Source organism: Ostrea edulis, chromosome 1 (genome assembly GCF_947568905.1).
Source record: "Ostrea edulis chromosome 1, xbOstEdul1.1, whole genome shotgun sequence".
NCBI classification, from domain to species: domain Eukaryota; kingdom Metazoa; phylum Mollusca; class Bivalvia; order Ostreida; family Ostreidae; genus Ostrea; species Ostrea edulis.
The window spans coordinates 51,595,319-51,613,841 of record NC_079164.1 but is presented as its reverse complement, the minus strand read 5'-3'; the positions used below and the strand labels follow the sequence as shown (position 1 = coordinate 51,613,841).

At 33.4% G+C, this 18,523-nt stretch overlaps 1 protein-coding gene across 13 annotated transcripts in view; it reads left to right on the top strand.

Moving 5' to 3' along the window:
• The window catches only part of LOC125650557 (leucine-rich repeat-containing protein 74B-like), a 58,065-nt gene extending 39,776 nt beyond the window's left edge, over positions 1-18,289 (top strand). For 8 of the 13 annotated variants that reach the window (XM_048878967.2, XM_048878960.2, XM_048878941.2 and 5 more), the window contains 8 exons: positions 2,304-2,471; positions 3,505-3,620; positions 4,223-4,301; positions 6,200-6,295; positions 8,944-9,186; positions 9,574-9,621; positions 16,625-16,710; positions 17,926-18,289. In XM_048878967.2, coding sequence (XP_048734924.1) covers positions 2,304-2,471; positions 3,505-3,620; positions 4,223-4,301; positions 6,200-6,295; positions 8,944-9,186; positions 9,574-9,621; positions 16,625-16,710; positions 17,926-18,022 — 933 coding nt within the window. In that variant the 3' untranslated portion in view covers positions 18,023-18,289. The remainder of the gene's footprint in view (positions 1-2,303; positions 2,472-3,504; positions 3,621-4,222; positions 4,302-6,199; positions 6,296-8,943; positions 9,187-9,573; positions 9,622-16,624; positions 16,711-17,925) is intronic. The other 5 variants (XM_056153591.1, XM_048878952.2, XM_056153610.1 and 2 more) reach the window with 1 other exon arrangement.
• The last annotated feature ends 234 nt before the right edge of the window (positions 18,290-18,523 follow it).

The following is an 18,523-nucleotide window of genomic DNA, read 5'->3' as shown; positions in this document are numbered from 1 at the left end:
ATAAACATTGTAACATACGATCACATGTAAAAAAAAACCAACCCATAAACATTGTAACATACGATCACATGTAAAAAACATAAAAATAAAAACATAAACATTGTAACATACGATCACATGTAAAAAACATAAAAATAAAAACATAAACATTGTAACATACGATCACATGTAAAAAAAACCCCAACCCATAAACATTGTAACATACGATCACATGTAAAAAACATAAAAATAAAAACATAAACATTGTAACATACGATCACATGTAAAAAACATAAAAATAAAAACATAAACATTGTAACATACGATCACATGTAAGAAAATAAAAATAAAAACAATGTAACATACGATCACATGTAAGAAACATAAACAATGTAACATACGATCACATGTAAGAAAATAAAAACATAAACATTGTAACATACGATCACATGTAAGAAAATAAAAACATAAACATTGTAACATACGATCACATGTAAGAAAATAAAAACATAAACAATGTAACATACGATCACATGTAAGAAAATAAAAACATAAACAATGTAACATACGATCACATGTAAAAAAAATAAAAAAATAAAAATAAAAACATAAACATTGTAACATACGATCACATGTAAGAAAATAAAAACATAAACAATTTTAATGATGTTAAAAACCTGTTGGTAGTATCATCATACTCTGCTGTTGAACATCAATAGAACAATATAAACTGACATCTTTTAGAGTTTTCAAGTTCAGATATATGGTGCTACCACAAAAGTAATATAATCTATAGTTTTGATTAATACACGTACAGGAAAACTTTCTTGAGGATTGACCACTTTCTAATCTTGCGCAGGCCTTAATGTCACTTTCTTGATTGGTTGTTGGAAAGCTTGTCAATTGGAAATACCCTTTTCACCCATTTTTGAGTGTGCAACCATTAAATAATTTCTGCTGTGTGTGTTTTCAGAAATTAATAATAATGTTATAAAAATGAATGTGATACAATTATAAAGATAGTGGGTGTTATGCAGCACTATGAAACTGAGACTAATTCTGCTAATGGTGAAGATGAGGAACCTTTGCCTGGTGGAGGTGTTGAGTGTTTCAAAAGATTTTTTAACCATATAGAATATTCCTGATTTTTAATGTACTTGATTTTGGATATGTCTGGATATTGATTTTTTAGTGGTGCTGATTGATGCACATTTTATTCTATCTGCCCATAGTTAAATCATGCTATGTAAGGTGACATTTGTCATCATTATTCTAAGTAGGGTGACATTGTCGTCATTTTTATAAACTTTGAATATTTCAACAATCTGTTGGACCAAGATCAATCTAATTAAACTTAGACCTTTCATCTCGCTCTTCGTTTTCTGTTTGTCGCTCGTGAAAGGATCTAACGAGCGACAAACAGAAAACGAAGAGCAAGATGAAAGGTCTAATTTTAATTAGATTGGACCAAGATCTCTCAAGATAATTTTGGAAAGGTCAAGGTCATTCAGAACATATACCTTATATAAGGAAAAAGTGCTTTATTTCAGCAATTTTTGAACAGGTATTGATCATATATCACACAAATAAGTATAAGGGAAATCGCTTTCAGACAAAGGTCACTCAAGGTCATTTTGTAACGGTCAATGTCACTGAACCTTAAATATGAAAAAGAAACCTTCATTTCAAAAATATTTCATCAGTTATTGATCATTGTGCAAGTCGTTGATGTAGTTCATTGGTTAGATGCATTTCGAGGAGCATCCATCAGTTTTACTGATATTCTTGTTTTTTATTGTTGTTGGGTTTTTTTTTTTAAAGATTTTCTCTGTTTCAAGAGAAAAATTAGTCTTTCTTAGTAGAGCACATTTGGATTAACCAGTTATTTTATGTCTGTGGACAGTAAAGCTCTATAGCTTCTTTCATCTAGAAAAAAAGAATTTTACAACCAGTGAATATCACTCCCTGCAACGTCAATATAGGTAACAAAATGAAGTAATTTACTTATAGAAGCTAAAAAGATGCTTAGAATTTGAGTATCTCTTCTTTCAATGACTCTAATGATAGAATTTAGTAAACAATCAGAAGTGTGATACATGTGAAATAATTAACTTACAAACCACGTCAGGCACTTCTATTTAATTTCTGTGTCCAAGGCAACATATTAAAGAATTTATGTTTCTTGTGACATAATATCAGGACAAAACTTCAGCATTGCGTTAAATTTCATGTTCATTACATTACCATAATCTTCAGTTACAAAGAATTGTTAAAATTACATGTGTGCAGCAGTTACCGATAATATATGTCTATATTTTTTCTAGAACACAACAAAACTAGAGTACTTGAATTTAAGCCATAATCTGTTTGGTGAGAATGCTGGAGTGATCCTGGGCCCAGCCATTGCTGACAATAGCTCACTCAAAGAACTTGATCTCAGTTGGAACTCCATGCGCAGAAAAGGAGCTGTTGCAATTGCTCAGGGTCTAAAGGTGAATTTCTTTTTTAGATGCAAATATACTGACATAATGTAACACACACTCACATTTAACATAATTATTACAATATAACTGTTTCGAGCATGTAGAGCATGGTTTGGTAGTTGTGTCAAGCACTGCATCCAAACTTTATTCTGGGGAAAAGGCTCACAGTGCACAAATCAAAGTGAATTAACTCATGGGTTTTGTATTTTCTTATACATTTTATACTGACAGCAGAAAGCAAAAACTTTGAGTGTATGTGCTATGAAATGATAAAAAATGATTTCATATTGCAAAATTTTTATGCCCCCCTTCAAAGAAGAGGGGCATATTGCTTTGCACCTGTAGGTCGGTCGGTCAGTCGGTAGATTACATGTTGTCCGCTCAATATCTTAAGAACCATTCACTTGATCGTTATGATATTTCATTTCTGGGTTGGTTATGAGTAGAAGAGGACCCCTATTGTTTCTCAGGTCCAAAGGTCAAGGGTCAAACTGGACATTGGAATATACTGTCCGCTCAATATCTTGAGAACCCTTTGCTTGACAGACATCAAACTTGGTACACTGGTACATCTTCAGGAGAAGATGGCCCCTATTGATTTTGAGATCACATGGTCAAAGGTCAAACTGGACATTGGAATATACTGTCCACTCAATATCTTGAGAACCCTTTGCTTGACAGACATCAAACTTGGTGCACTGGTAAATCTTCAGGAGAAGATGACCTCTATTGATTTTAAGGTCACATGGTCAAAGGTCAATGGTTGAACTGGACATAGTAATATATTGTCTTCTATATTTCGAGAATTATTTGCTGGATTGACACCAAACTTGGTTCACTGGTACAGCATAAGGAGTAGATGACCCCTGTTGATTTTTAGGTCACATGGTCAATCCACTGTTGACATAGGAAGATATTGCCTGCTCAATATTTTGAATTAATGATACTACTATCAATTACATGATGTGTGTGTATAACCCTTTTAAATTTTGTACCATGGGGACATATGTGTTTTACAAGCATCTCTTGGTTTTTATTGCAGAATAATGTTTACATGAAGAAGATAAATCTAGCTTGGAATGGCTTTGGACTGGAGGGAACTATTGCTCTGGGGGATGCTTTAAAGGGGAACCAAGTTTTAGAGGAGTTAGATTTAACGTAAGGCTTTGTTGATATATTAACAAGGATAAAAACTTTTATTTTAAAGAGACCCAATACTTTAACTGTCTCCTGGATACCACAACACTAGAACTAGAATATGGCTTAATTATTATAAGTCTAAAATTAGAACAGTCTCTGAGCTTCTTACTTCTCTGGTAATTATTGCATTGTATTAAAACCTCAGTATTGTCAATAATTGTGTATTATACAACTTTATTAGCAATCAGTACCCAGGATAACTCTGCCTTTCAAAATTTCATAATTCCCTAATTGTGAAATGATTTTGGAAATAAGAACTGAAATTGATGCTTATTGAAAAATATCACAAAAAGAATTTTGAAATGGACATCCTGGTGAACACAACAGTCTAAAAAAAATTGTTTGTGTTTAATATACTCAAACTGTATCTCTTTATTTTAGAACAAACAATTTATAAAGGAGAAGTAGCTTGTAGATTTGTAAACAAACAATTTATAAAGAAGGACTAGCTTGTAGATTTCTTTGTGATGGATATTGTATATAAAATACATGTATCCATCATGTCCATCAGATATTGAACATAAAAAATGATATGCATATTATGCAATTATTTTCACCAGAAATAACAGAATAACATCAGAGGGAGCTGTATTAATTGGAAAAGGCGTATCTTTGAATGAAACATTGACTGTACTTAGAGTAAGTAAAAAATGGTTGTATGTAGGATAGGGGGCGTATTAAAAACAATGAAACCATAGAGCCATGCAGTTATGCTGGAATTATTCTATGCTTCATTATTTTTATATTCTTCATATTACAAACAATTAATCTAGACATAATAGTCTTTATATTTTGTAATAATATCCAATTGTTTCTTATTGTAAATATATTGGTTTTTATGTCATTGTAAATATATTGGTTTTTATGTCATTAAAAGGTGAAAGATCAGTTATTGGTTTATAATTGATAAAGCATTGGTAAATGTAAATATTTTGAATTTTCTCCTCTGCAAATTATGTCAGCATGCCATCTATATGGATTCAATTTCTGATCAACTTTGTCATCTGTCTGCCTGGCATCTGTAAACATTTCAGTTTCGATTGCCTCTCAAGAACCATTAGTAAATCTAACAATGTAAGCATCACTAAGTAAAGGGAATTCATATCTATTCAAATTGAGGATTACAACCTTTTTCAAGGGCAGACAATACAAAAATAGTGAAAAGAAAGTGGGTTGGTTATTAAATAGTCTCAAGAACCATTGGACCACAAATACAGGCTTTGCATAAAAGCTAGTCTTTGGGTTGTTAGAGTAAGTGTTGCCTGCTGAATATCTTGAGAACCTTTTGTTTAAAAAACAGTAGTCTCTAAAGAAAAGGATTTTGAGGTTACAGAGGCTAGGAGTCACAAGGTCAAACTACACCATTCAAGAAAATATTGTCTGCTCAATATTTTGAGAAACATTTGTTCGATATACATCAAACTTAGTACATGTGTAAACCCTATGAAGTAGATAATTTTATACTGATTTTGATATCATAAGGTCAAAGGTCATGGGTCAAATTACCTTAGACATAAAAAATATGTTGTCCACTCAATATATTAAGAACCCTTTGCTTGATAGAAATCAAACTTGGTAACCCTGAAGAAGTAAATGAACCCAAGTGTCACAAGGTCAAAGAGCTATGTCAAACTACTCCAGACACAAGAAAATATTGTCTGCATAATATCTTGTGAACCCTTTGCTGGATACTTGGTACACTATGGCATCCTTTAAAGGGAAGGTGACCCCTTAGGCTATTGATTTTGTGGTCACAAGGTCAAAGGTCAGGGTCAAACTTCTCTGCACATGAGAAAATATTTGCTAAATTTTTTGGGAACCTTTGCTTGATAATATTTATGTATAATTATGAAGGTCTATGGATCGATCTGTTTTTCTGATATGATACATATTTTATAATGCACTACATATTTTGAATTGCAGTCAAAATGTCATGTTATTATGACTCCTTTTGATTTTGACTCTCAGAAAGTCATAGGTATATTTATACAAAAAAATATGTTCAAATCAAACCAAAGTATCATGCATAGGTCAAATGACTGGATAAAGTTAAGAGCATGTACAGTATACTTTTTAACTCATGATTGAAAGGTTTGAGTGAGCTATTCTGATCGAAATTTATCAGTTGTCTTTGTTATTGTTGTCGTAAAGTTGCCCCTGACTAGTAGATGACCATTCTTTTCCCTATCAACACAGATATTCTAAATCTAAAGTTAACCCTTTCCAATATAGTCAATGGGGGCATGGTGCATATAATCATGTTTTTAAAAAAACGTTTCTTGTTCAAATTAGTTTCCCCTGGCCAAGGGAAGAGCCATAATAGGGGTCAAAGTTTGACATGGTAAGATACGACTCATCAGGTGAATAATGTGGGCCTTTTTTATTACTTAGAATATTTCAGCACTGCATGTATAGAATACATTCATTGATTGCTAGGTGTACTGAAAGACCCAACAAAATTAGAAAGGTTATTCTGGTGCATAGTTTAAGTTGAAGGTACACAGAATAACTAGTACACTTGTATTTTACATTTGTAGATGGGCAGAAATCCAATGCAGACAGCGGGGTGTTATGGGATTTGTGCAGCCATTCTTAGAAATCCAAATTCTGCACTGAAAGAAATTGATTTTAGGGTATTTTTTTTTTAAAAAGTACTCAAATGAGCTTTTCTGATTGAAATTGTCTGTAAACTTTTCACATTTTCAACTTCCCAAGAACAATTGGCAGTGGGCCAAATTCAACTAAATTCACTACATATAACTTCTTACATGACATTAAAGGGAATTGTTTATTCAAATGAAAGATTATATCCATCTGTAAGAGGAGATAATGAAAGAAGTGAAAATAGGGTTGTGTGTTTGGAAAATTACTTTTCAAGAACCACTGAACCAATAAAGCTAAACCATATATTTCCTTATATAGTGGAAGTTCAAACCATAAGGTACGTCTGAGGCCAGAAAATTCTTCATAAATCTTATTCTCAAGAACCACCATTTTATAACCGTGATTGTGTCATTACCAGCTCTGTGGTGAAGTTAAACACACACACAACATACCTGACTTGTATAATTATAAGATTTGATAAAAATCAATAGCTTTGGGTTGTGAACATGCGATTATCTCCAGATTGCAAGTACGTACTGTAGTTTAAGGTTGTGCAGGCGGGAGATAATTCACATGATGGATAGGATCAAGAGTGTGGTGTATCGACATGCTTATTTGTCACTGGTTATCTACCTGACAGTTACTGGTATATTCAATAGAGTAGTAAATTCATAGTTTCATGATAACAGATGTAATTTCATCATCTCGGACCAGAAATTTACCTTGAAGCAAACAGGGTTGTCAAGATTTCCAAATTTGAAAAAAAAGAAGAGGGGCATATTGGTTTCCACCCGTCGGTCAGTCGGTTGGTCGGTCAGTGGACCGCTCAATGTCTTGAGAACCATTCACTTGATGATAATGATATTTCATATGTGGGTTGGTTATGAGTAGAAGAGGACCCCTATTGTTTTTCAGGTCAAAGGTCAAGGGTCAATCTACTTTGGACATAGGAACATATTGTCCACTCAATATCTTGAGAACCCTTTGCTTGATGGACATCAAACTTGGTACACTGGTACATCTTCAGGAGAAGATGACCCCTATTGATTTTGACACATGGTCAAAGGTCAATGGTTGAACTGGACATAGTAATATATTGCCTCCTATATTTTAAGAATTATTTGCTTGATTGACACCAAACTTGGTACACTGGTACAGCATAAGGAGTAGATGACCCCTATTGAATTTTAGGTCACACGGTCAAATCCAATTAAATGATCAATTTTGTCAATTTTGTACCATGGGGGCATATGTGTTTTACAAACATTTCTTGTTTCAAATAATCATACATATACAAAACGTAAATACAGTCTGGACCAGCGACTGAATTCAACATATCCATGATATTTGACAAATGGATGTTTGAGATAAAGAAGTTCAGCTGTTCATTATACATGGTTATGAGGAGCATCTAATAGTCATTGATCCAAATTGTGAAATTTCCTACCCTGTATCAGGGGTTCAGGCCTTAGGGCGGAGCTAAATAGGTAAAAAAAAAAAAAGAAGAGATTATATATTCTACATGTATCTAGTAAAATAATGTTCTTTACTTCAGTGCATTGTGACAGTATTATATGTATGCTTATGAAGAGTGTGAAGACTACTGCCAATATTGTGGAATTCATGACCCCTAGACAAGTTACTGATGCTTCAGGGGGCAGCAGTCATATGTAGTGATTTTTTTTAATCCTCTCTTACTCTTGGGACATTGAAAAGCCTGTATCTAGAAAGCCAAAGACTATTTTCGTTTTTAAAAAAATAATAACTGATACCTTGTTTGGTTGAGCTGTCCATTAAATAGCTGCAGAACGGTAGCTCTCTGAGAAAATATTTGGACACATCTGCCCCATATTTTCTCAGAGAGCTACAGTTCTGCAGCTATCCATTGAAGAGTTGTTACTCAGGAGACCATTCATCTTTGCTAGCCAAGGGTTTACAATCTCTACAACAGAAGTGGAACGGATCGTAAACCTTTGGCTAGTGAAGATGGAGACCATTAAGGTCCATGGGCCTCGACTTGTTGTTAGATTATAAAGGAAAGCAACTTGCCTACTGACCAATCATTTAAGAATATGATGGTATCTGAAATGATACATTGCCTCTGCTGAGTAATGCACTCAGAATCTCAGGTACAATGGTCTGGTGTTCTACAGCTTGAGCTGCGGGTTAACCAGGACTAGCCATAGTTAGTAACAAGGCCATATGTATCTAACACCACTACAGTGATCCCTCCAGGTAGACTGTCTCCATGCCAGGCACTTTGGGGCAAAGTTTTAAGGTCAATCACTTACATTGCCAGAAAGTACTCAGATTTTAGCATGGGTACCAAATGTTACAGAAATTGTGTAGTACTGACTCTGCTGAGTATGAAACGTGGGACCTCTCCCATGATTGTCCAGAACTCTACCTAGTGAGCTAAAGTGTTCAGTGCCAAAGGTCACAAATTCAATACTATGTAGAGGCAGTATACTATCTTTGTTACACTATGAACATTATATGTTTCAGGGTCGTAAGCATGTGTAAAATATCAAATGTTTTCCAGTAATTATAGATATTTTAGAGATTTCATTATTTTCTCGGTGTATAGATTATTTCATCTAGTATTATTATTAAATTTCAAATGCACACATGCTGTTCCTGATGATTACTGTGACAAACCTAATATTTACTCTTGCAGGACATCCTTGTTAATAAGGATTTTAATGATATTTTCAAACAAGTTCAAGAACAGATTCCTGACATTAAGATGAGGCATGGTGGAATGGAACCACCCATGAAGCCACGGGCGAGGATCCACCCAATGGTTAAACTAACCAATTATATAGAAAAGAACAATCTTCGCTTAGTGGACTTCTTTAATAAATTTGACAAAGATGGAAGTATGAGTGTTACGTATGCGGAATTCCAGCAAGGAATTGAGGTTGGTATTGCTCTCAATTCTCCTTCTTAATACCCTGAGATCCCAGATCTTGGGGCATATTGTTTTTGGTCTGTCTGTCTATTTGACTTAACCTTGATCATAACATTTCAAGTATACAACGTAGAGTCTCCAACCTTGTTGAACTTGTAGGTCAATGTCAATCATCAAGTTCAAGGTCAAATTTGTCACCATTGAACTGGTCATGTTTGTTGGCATTGTGTTTCACAAAAGCATCTTGTGAAGAAAAAAAATTTTAAATCCTGTTTAAGAATCATCTTGTTTAATTTGTGTAAATCTTTTTAGATCACAGAGGATTGGTGCTTCTCAAATCTTTCAAATTTGTTGTTCCTGTTTATTTATTTTATTTTGTTTTTTACAATATCTCAGTGTGCAAAGGCAGCCTTACAAAAACTTGTGAAATCTGAAACCCTCAAGGTAATACATTCATGAAATGATGGAATGTTGGTAGCCAGGTGTCTGTATCAGTTTGATATTTGGAGTTTTGTTTGTCCATCACTAACACCAGAACGCTTGAAATATTGTATGTTTCATGAGTTTCTGATTTTAAGTCAGTATATATCATCACAATGTCCTTTGAAATATTGCATGTTTGTGTATTACTTTGAATGAATGCTTTGGTAATGGGGCATTTTAATATTCTGTTTAACATAAAAAATAATGTAATTAATAAATAATAATAACTGAATTATGATTGATTAAATATTGTTTAACGCGCCTCTCAAGGATCTTTCACTCATATGGAGACGTCACCATTGCCGGTGAAGGGCTGCAAAATTTAGGCCTATGCTCTGCACTTATGGCCTTTGAGCTGGGCACGCTGGAGGGATCTTTATCGTGCCACACCTGCTGTGACACAGGACCTTGGTTTTTGTGGTCTCATCCAAAGGACCACCCCATTTAGTCACATCTTATGACAAGCAAGGGGTACTGAGGACCAATTCTAACCTGGATCCAGATCCCCATGGGACTGAATTGAAGTGAAATGAGTAAATAGACAGACTAAGTCTTGAATGCCATCCCCTCCCTTCCCACCTCCGACCGTCAGATATTTTATCATTTGCTCACAAGTATGAAAAACATACCCTAGCTATCTCACATCATACTAAACATACCCATAAACTGTGTAAATTATGACTTATTATTGAGGACTTTATGCATAATGATGTGAGACCCCCTCAAAGTGAAAATAGAGTTCTTGTGCATATAATGATTGAATTACTTGTGTGGAGTTATAAAAGTTTAACATAAGATTAAGGATCACTTTCATAAGCAACAATTTTGCATACAGTTGTATCAACATAATAATTAAAGATACATAAAGCTGACAATTTTGAATATGAATGCCCAGTTCAAAATAAACCAATTTAGTTTTACATAGGAATGTATGAAATTATTTTGCAAAGATTTTCTTAATTATGGCATTACAAAGTAAAACCTGGTAAATTTGTAAGTAATTAAATCAGAGTGATATGCCCGACTCAAGAATACCGATCCTAATTCTTGTCTTATACTTTAAATTCCTGGGTCAGTGTGACCTAAATTGATTATCGTTAATAGACAGACTTTTATGCTTTCGGAAATTGGTTGCGCTATCGATACCAATTTTTCAAATGAATTGAGATAGGTGTCAATATGTTACAGCAGAGTACAAACTGAACAACTTACGGATTTTTACATTTGCTCAGAGAATCACCCAGGTGATAATTACTGATTAGTTATCACAGACTGTTACTTGTATTACAAGAAATGGGAAGACTCGTGTATTTTTTTTTTCATTGTAAAATTTTGATGATTTACGTAAAATATGGCTTGTGGAAAAAAATTCAGTGCCATTATCTAGTGGAAGTAAAATCTATAGCTCACAGTACATAATAATTGATTTACAGTATTCCTCTTCACCTCCACATACAAGCTGATATTGGGGTCATGAGTTTAAATAGGAAAGGTATAGAGGAAGGATTTTAATGAATTTGTAATTGGAAATGATCACTGTGTCTATTTCTCTTGTGCGACACAAATTATCTAAGCTTGTATTAATGAATCTAGGGTTTCTTATTCAGAAGGTAAGGGGAAGGCTGTCAGAAGAAGTTATAGTTATAATGCTAATGAGTATATGTAATAGATTATGTGATACACAAAAAAATATGCAGATTTAAAATTGTTTTCAAATTACATTTCTGAATTTGTTTAATTGAAAAGAATAAAATTACTTTAGAAAAAAAATGTTGAATAACTCGTGATTTATGGCACAAAACCTACAAACTGTCAGTCAGATAAAATGTTCAGGACGCACCAGTCACGAAAGTGGTGCGACACTGTACTGGGCAGCAAAGTTTGCATAGAAATTCTTTAAAAATCTCATGTACAAGGCTATACAATTTTGTAGAATGATAATTTATAAGCAGGAATCCTGAGACATGTGTATATAGTGAGCCAATGGCAGGTCCTGTCTTATTGTTTGGCTTCTATTAGTGTCTCATTTCTATGGCTGTGTGTAAGGTGACTTAGATGAGCTCTGTAGCCCAGGGGCCTTTCATAGAATTATTTGCAAACATGTTTTGAAATTATTACAAATGTAGATATTCAGATTCATGTAATTAAAATCACTGGCAGCAAGAAAAGGTAGAGTTTTTAGCAGTATATTGATGTACATCTTGTGTTCATATTGAAATATCTCTTCTTGGAAGTTGATTGTCAACAAGTTGTTTTCATACTCAACATCCATCAGTTGTCACAGTTGGTGAATCTGCAATCATAGTTGTCCGGAGACCAGATTTGTTTTTACCAGAAATGTTCACATTACATATTTTGTAATAATTAAATTCTAGAAGGGTTGCTGTTCATTCACATTGGTCGTACAGATGATCTGATCTGGGCTATAAGGAGGAATATAGCACACCAGAGAAATTTGATAAGGATGGAAAGTGGAGGATATGGGCAATAATAATTTAAATTTAAAGATTCTCAAATTTATCTTATATGAAAATTTATAAAATGCATTTTTAGTAGAAAGTATTGAATCTAAAAATAATCAAAACACCTGCTAGACTCGAACTGATGACCTACAGATTAGAGTTGACACATTAACCTATACTCAGCTAGGCAATTGAATTTGGAAGGATTATAAACCAGTATTACTGACATCTTATATTTTCACAAAGGAAGTCAGTCATAATGATGATCTATCTCTCCGTAACATGGCAGCAGGAATACATGTCCCGATTACAAAAGTACTACAGTATTTTGAATTCTGATATTGATCATTACCTTGTTTCAACATTCTCTTTATATACAGCACATGCAATTTGAACTCGGTTTATTTTCACTTTAATGTTGATGTACATGTTTACACACTAATGAATATGTGACTAACATATGCATATGTTTATTAGATTGAAATCAAAATCAAAAATTTTATTTTTCCAAAATGAAGGAAAGAGATCAACTTTATTTATTTTGAACTTCAGATATATTGAAAATAATCTGCTGGTCTCATCAATTTGAATTTACCCAGAGTATAATGTTATGAATATTAGACACCTCAATCATGAATGAAGCCAAGACCTTTTAATACGGAAGCTGATAGGTGCCAGGGTATAGAATTAATATCTATTTAACTTGCGGCCGCCACGTAATTTATGTGGTGGCCGCCACTTAATTTTTAACTGACGGCCGCCAGTTAATTTATATGGCGGCCACCAGATTATCTGGCGGCCGCCAGTTAATTTATGTGGCGACCGCCAGTTAATTTATCTTGCGGCTGCCAGTTAATTTGTATGGCGGCCGCCACTCAATTTAAATCACAGTGTCCGGTATAAAATATTAAAAGAAATAGAATAAACAGTACACAAAGTTAAAAATTTAACGCAAGCGCTTTCATTTTATAATCCTCAGGCGTTACATTTTAAAATGTAACGCCTGAGGATTATAAAATGAAAGCGCTTGCGTTAAATTTTTAACTTTGTGTACTGTTTATTCTATTTCTTTTAATATATATATATATATATATATATATATATATACACACAATTAAGAGCATTAGATTATATTGTTTTTCGATTGTACTGTTGAATACGTAGAACCGGGGGGCTGACCCTCCATTTTTTTGACAACGTTCAATTTCTGTTATTTTCACATGCAAACTAAATTATTTTCACATGTGAAATAAGATTAATTGGCGGATTGGCCCCCACCCCACTCTTTTGGTGGTAGTAATGAATGGTAAAAATGTAATAATGAATGAACTGATCAATTGAAGAATGAACGGAACCCCCTCCCTCCAATTTAGGAGTACGAAGTTTGGACAAGAGACATTTTAGGTTCCTTTTCTGCTTGTCAACAATTGTAAAAGACAATTTCTCCTCCGACTGTCCCTATACACTTTGAAAAACGATGCTGCGTGTTTGCGTACTATTCTAAATCTTTCCAAAATAATCACTCAGCGATACAAATTACATTGTTTTTGCAATTGGCAGCCGCCATATATGAATTAAGTGGCAGCCGCCAGATAAAATAACTGGCGGCCGCCAGTTAATTTAACTGGTGGCCGCCAGTTAATTTAACTGGCGGCTGCCAGATAATAAGTGGCGGCCGCCAGTTAAATTAACTGGCGGCCGCCACATAGATTAAGTGGCGGCCGCCAGTTAGATAAATGTTAATTCTATACCCTGGCACCTATCGGCTTCCGTATTTTAATGCCTACAGCCAGAAATGATTTCATGTATATACCTTTTATAAAACCCCTACTATAGTTATTGTTATTTAAGAATTTTTATTTTTGAAAATACACAAATGTATGAACAGCTATGCAGACAATGTGTATTGGTCCTGAAACACGGCCATTTGGTCAAGGTCTCTACCATAAAAGAGTTGAAAATGAATTTTCAGACCACAATTCTCTTGTCAAGAGACATTAGAGGTTCATTATGACTTGACACAAATATTCCTTATGACTAAACAGTATGAAATGACTCCGAACAAAGGACAGTTGGTCAGGGTCACTCATAACATTCCTATGGACCACAGCTATATAATGGATGGATGCCGGAAGTTAAAGTTATATAGGCACAAACAGACAGTGTGTCATTACCATGTCAAGGTCATAACATGACTGTGTCAATTAGCCAAGGGCAAGGGAACTAGTAAATATTTGTTCTGGGTCATAACTTCATAGTTCCTTTGTCTAAAAGATAGTCACTAGCTGTTTAAAGAAGTTTTAAAAAATTGTCCTGGTCATAAATTTGTATAGTAGATCAAAACATTATTAGAAATGAGCATTACATTTGATCACAAAAACCAAAGCTCAAAGTTCATTAAGTAATGTTAGAGATTCAAAGAAACATGTGCACACTGCACCATCAACATTCAACTGACTTCCTACACAATGTATCTCATAATCTGTGTGATGCTTATGTTACACCTATTAAAGGGCCCATGGTCCTCTCTTTTTATGTATATATCCATTTTTATTTTGGTACACCAAATTTATTTTTCATTTTATTTACATATAATTTTTTTCAATCTTGATCGTGATTTTGTATTCAATGTCTTGTTTTATATGTATTCTCTCTAATAGATGCATTCTGTCTACACTGGTAAGGATGGATTCTTCTCATATTTATTGGACATGTTGAGATTTGATGTTTTGTATTAACATTTGAGACACAAAATTTTGAGTGGGGCAATTCTTGTTTTTGTGTCGAGGTTATGTTATGGTCACTATCTTTTACATTAGAGGACATTGAAATTCCGTTGCAGAAAAAATTTGTATAATTTGCAACATAAACATTGTATGTATGAACATGTCTTTGCATCAAACAGAATTGATAAATACTGGCAAATTTATTGTAAGTTAGATCAAATTTCTTCTGACATTTTTAGAAGTTAGTCCATTGATTGTTATTTCTGTCATACTTTTACATGTATAAGTGCAATAAATCTGGTGTCTCTCATATAAGAACATTGTTGTAAATAACATAGGGGTATTAGGTGGTATAAGAGAAAGAAATTTCTTTCAAAAAAAGAACTGGGATAGGCCATCTCAAGAGGGGTAGCAAGTTCAAATGTAACTTTTCTATGCTTATCACTAATTTTAATTGCCAGTTTAAAACTAATATTTTTAAAAACCCTTCCTTGCTTTGATTTTAATCTACTAAAGATGAAAACTTTTCTGATGGAGGGAATAAATTATATTTTACAATATGTTAGATTTCACTGAAAATGATGTCCTATAATTAAATTTCCCCAGACTATGGAGCAACAAATTAACATAAACCCAAATAATTGAAGATATAATCCTTAATATTTGAAGATATCATCAATTCATTTGAAGCATGCAACAATTCAATTAACGATTTCTTTAAATAATTAATGGTATCTTCAATTCTGGATTATTGCGTGCATTAATTGAATTGGTGATAGCACTATAACTATTTTGCTTAATTGATGAGTGCTGTAATTGAATTGTTGCTCTCTTCAAATGAATTAATGATATCAACAATTGACTTGATGCATGCTTACAATTCAATTGAAAAAGCAACAATTCAATTAATGCACACATCAATTCAATCAATGCTTGCAATAACTGAATTATTGCTCTCCTCAATATGGGACTTTCGAGATACGGATCCACTCCGACTTTTCTTGTGCGTTGAATGTAATTGTAGGGCATTAACAATTGTATTACAATAACAATAAGGTAATCGCAGTGTATAAACGTCAATTCTAATCGGTCGTTCCGGCCCAAAATTTCTGTATTGAATTCATGATATCATTAATTTAATTGATGTGTGCAATAATTCTTTTAGAGAGAGAAACTATATAATCAGAGATATCTTCAATTCAATTGAATTAATGATCTCTTTAATTGGATTGTTGCTTTCATTAAAAGAATTGATGTGCACATTAACTCCTTATACAAAAGCATTGTATATAATTAAAGATATCTTCAATTGAATTAAAGAGATCATCAAATCATTTATACTGAGCTTCAAATGCAATTTTGCAAGCAATAAGTCCATCACATTGATGCACACATTAATTGAATTGATGAGAGCAATAATTGAATTCAATCAATGCATGCAATAATTTGATAGATGCTCTCTTCAGTTGAATTAAGCAGAGCAATAATTGATATTCAATTGATGCACACATCCATTCAATTGTTGCGCACAATAATTGAATTGATTATATCTTCAAATGATAAGAGATATCTTCAATTATTTGAGTTTATGATAATTTAGCGCTCCATTTTAGCACTAAATGTTGCAAGTTTAAGTGAGAAAGAGTTTTGAGACTCCACGACTCACATTGTTTTATAGCTGATACAAGCACAGTGCATAGCTTCTAATTTGTCTCCATTATAACAAGAATATCTGAAATTAAAATATCTAATTTTCTGTGTCTTTTCTTTTAACAGGACACTGGAATAAAGCTCTCTCATGATGAAGTACAGATCTTGCTGAAAGAACTGGACAGTGATGGGGATGGAGAAATCAACTTTAGGTATGGAAACTAAAATAATAAGCTACAATCATGTTTCACAGATAACTATGATAAGACCACTGTAGATACATATAAATTTCCTTGTATTAAGCTTTACCATAGAAATTAAACAATTCACATGTCTTATTTAATGATATTTACATTTCGATTTCCAAGTTTTTGTTTTTTATATCTGTACAAATTGTAATGATAGACATTTCCTCATGATCATGCTGCAGTTGTAAACAATGCACGTATGAATACAGGACTACTTGATAAATGATAAATAATATAGTACACCCATTTCAACTACAGAGAATTCCGACAGAAATGAAAGTGTAAATATAAAAAAAGATACATGAGAATTAGAATCCAGTGACATAGCAAGATTCACCATTGCTTAAATTAAAAGAAACACAATTTGTCAAATTCATATGCTAGTATCCTCATTTGTACAAACGTTAAGCTCTGGGTTTAGAATAGGAATTCAAGGTTGTACATCCCTCGGATCCTGTGCACATTACACAAAACTTTATGGTAAAGTTTACTGTAATAGTTCTAGGTAAGATAAATTTCTCAACCCTCATTGATAAGTCTACTGGTAATAATTTAAAGGTCCACAGATTTTCATCAGTGAATATTGATTAAATGTATGCCAATTAAGCCAAAAAAAGGTGTGTCTGCAGTACCCCCAAAACTTTGCTTTTGGGGATACATGTATAATAACCATTATCAGGAATTATCAGGAATTTTGATACACTCAGATTGGTCCAGATGACATTTCTTGGTGTGTACTGCATAGCGAGTTCACCACAATATTAATTTTGGGAGGTTTATTCAGGATTTATGTCTTGACCAACCTAAAATTTCTTGATGTTTTTAACAACCAATCAAATTTAATGTATGTGTATTGGTAAGTCAAATTCAATACCATTATTTCTTGAAGGAATGGAATAAATATTGTGAAAACTATTGTAAAATTCTTGATAATTTACTAAAACAATTATAGCTTTTCATTCAGCCTATACTCACTGTTCTACGAGTCTGTTCAGATATTGGTTGATGAAGGCTTCAGTCAACCAATATCCGACCAGGTCCATTATAGTGACAAGTAGACCACATCAGAAGTCAATAATTGTATATACCTGGCCAGTAAGTAAATCTTTTGACATTGTAGAATATAAATCAATGCATGTTATGCTTACTCAGTTATAAACAGTTTGGTTTCTCTTACAGTGAGATGGTGAGTGGACATACTGGGTTCCAAGAAAGTCAGCAGGAAAACATTAATGTGATTCTGACCGCTACACAAGCCAGACCCGTAACAACATAACAGAAACAGACTAAACAAGCCAGACCCGTAACAACATACCAGCAACAGACTGAAAATCTTTGTGACCTTGATAGACTGCAAACGTCTGTCCATTATTTAGCCATAACAAGAATTTTTGGACATGAAGGAATTTATGGTTATTGTTTTTTTTTTTTTACAAATGAAAAATTCTGGTTTCTTACAATATGTTTACATTTTAGATGATTTTATGTCCTTACTGTTCTGTGCTAGGATAATTTCCCTGTAAAAATAAATATACACAGGTGTGTTGTCTGTAACTGTTGATCATAGGCTCAAAGCATCACCTGGCTCCCTTCAAACTTAGATGAGCTTACTTTTGATTTCATCCTCATATTTTCACTCTATGTTCCTTTAATAAAAATTGAGACTTGGATCAAAAGTGAACTCATTTAAGTTTCATGGTCCCAGAACCTGATCCCTGAAAGAATTTTCAGATTCTTTGTATTTTACCGTGTGTATCGGATTTACTTGTGGCATATA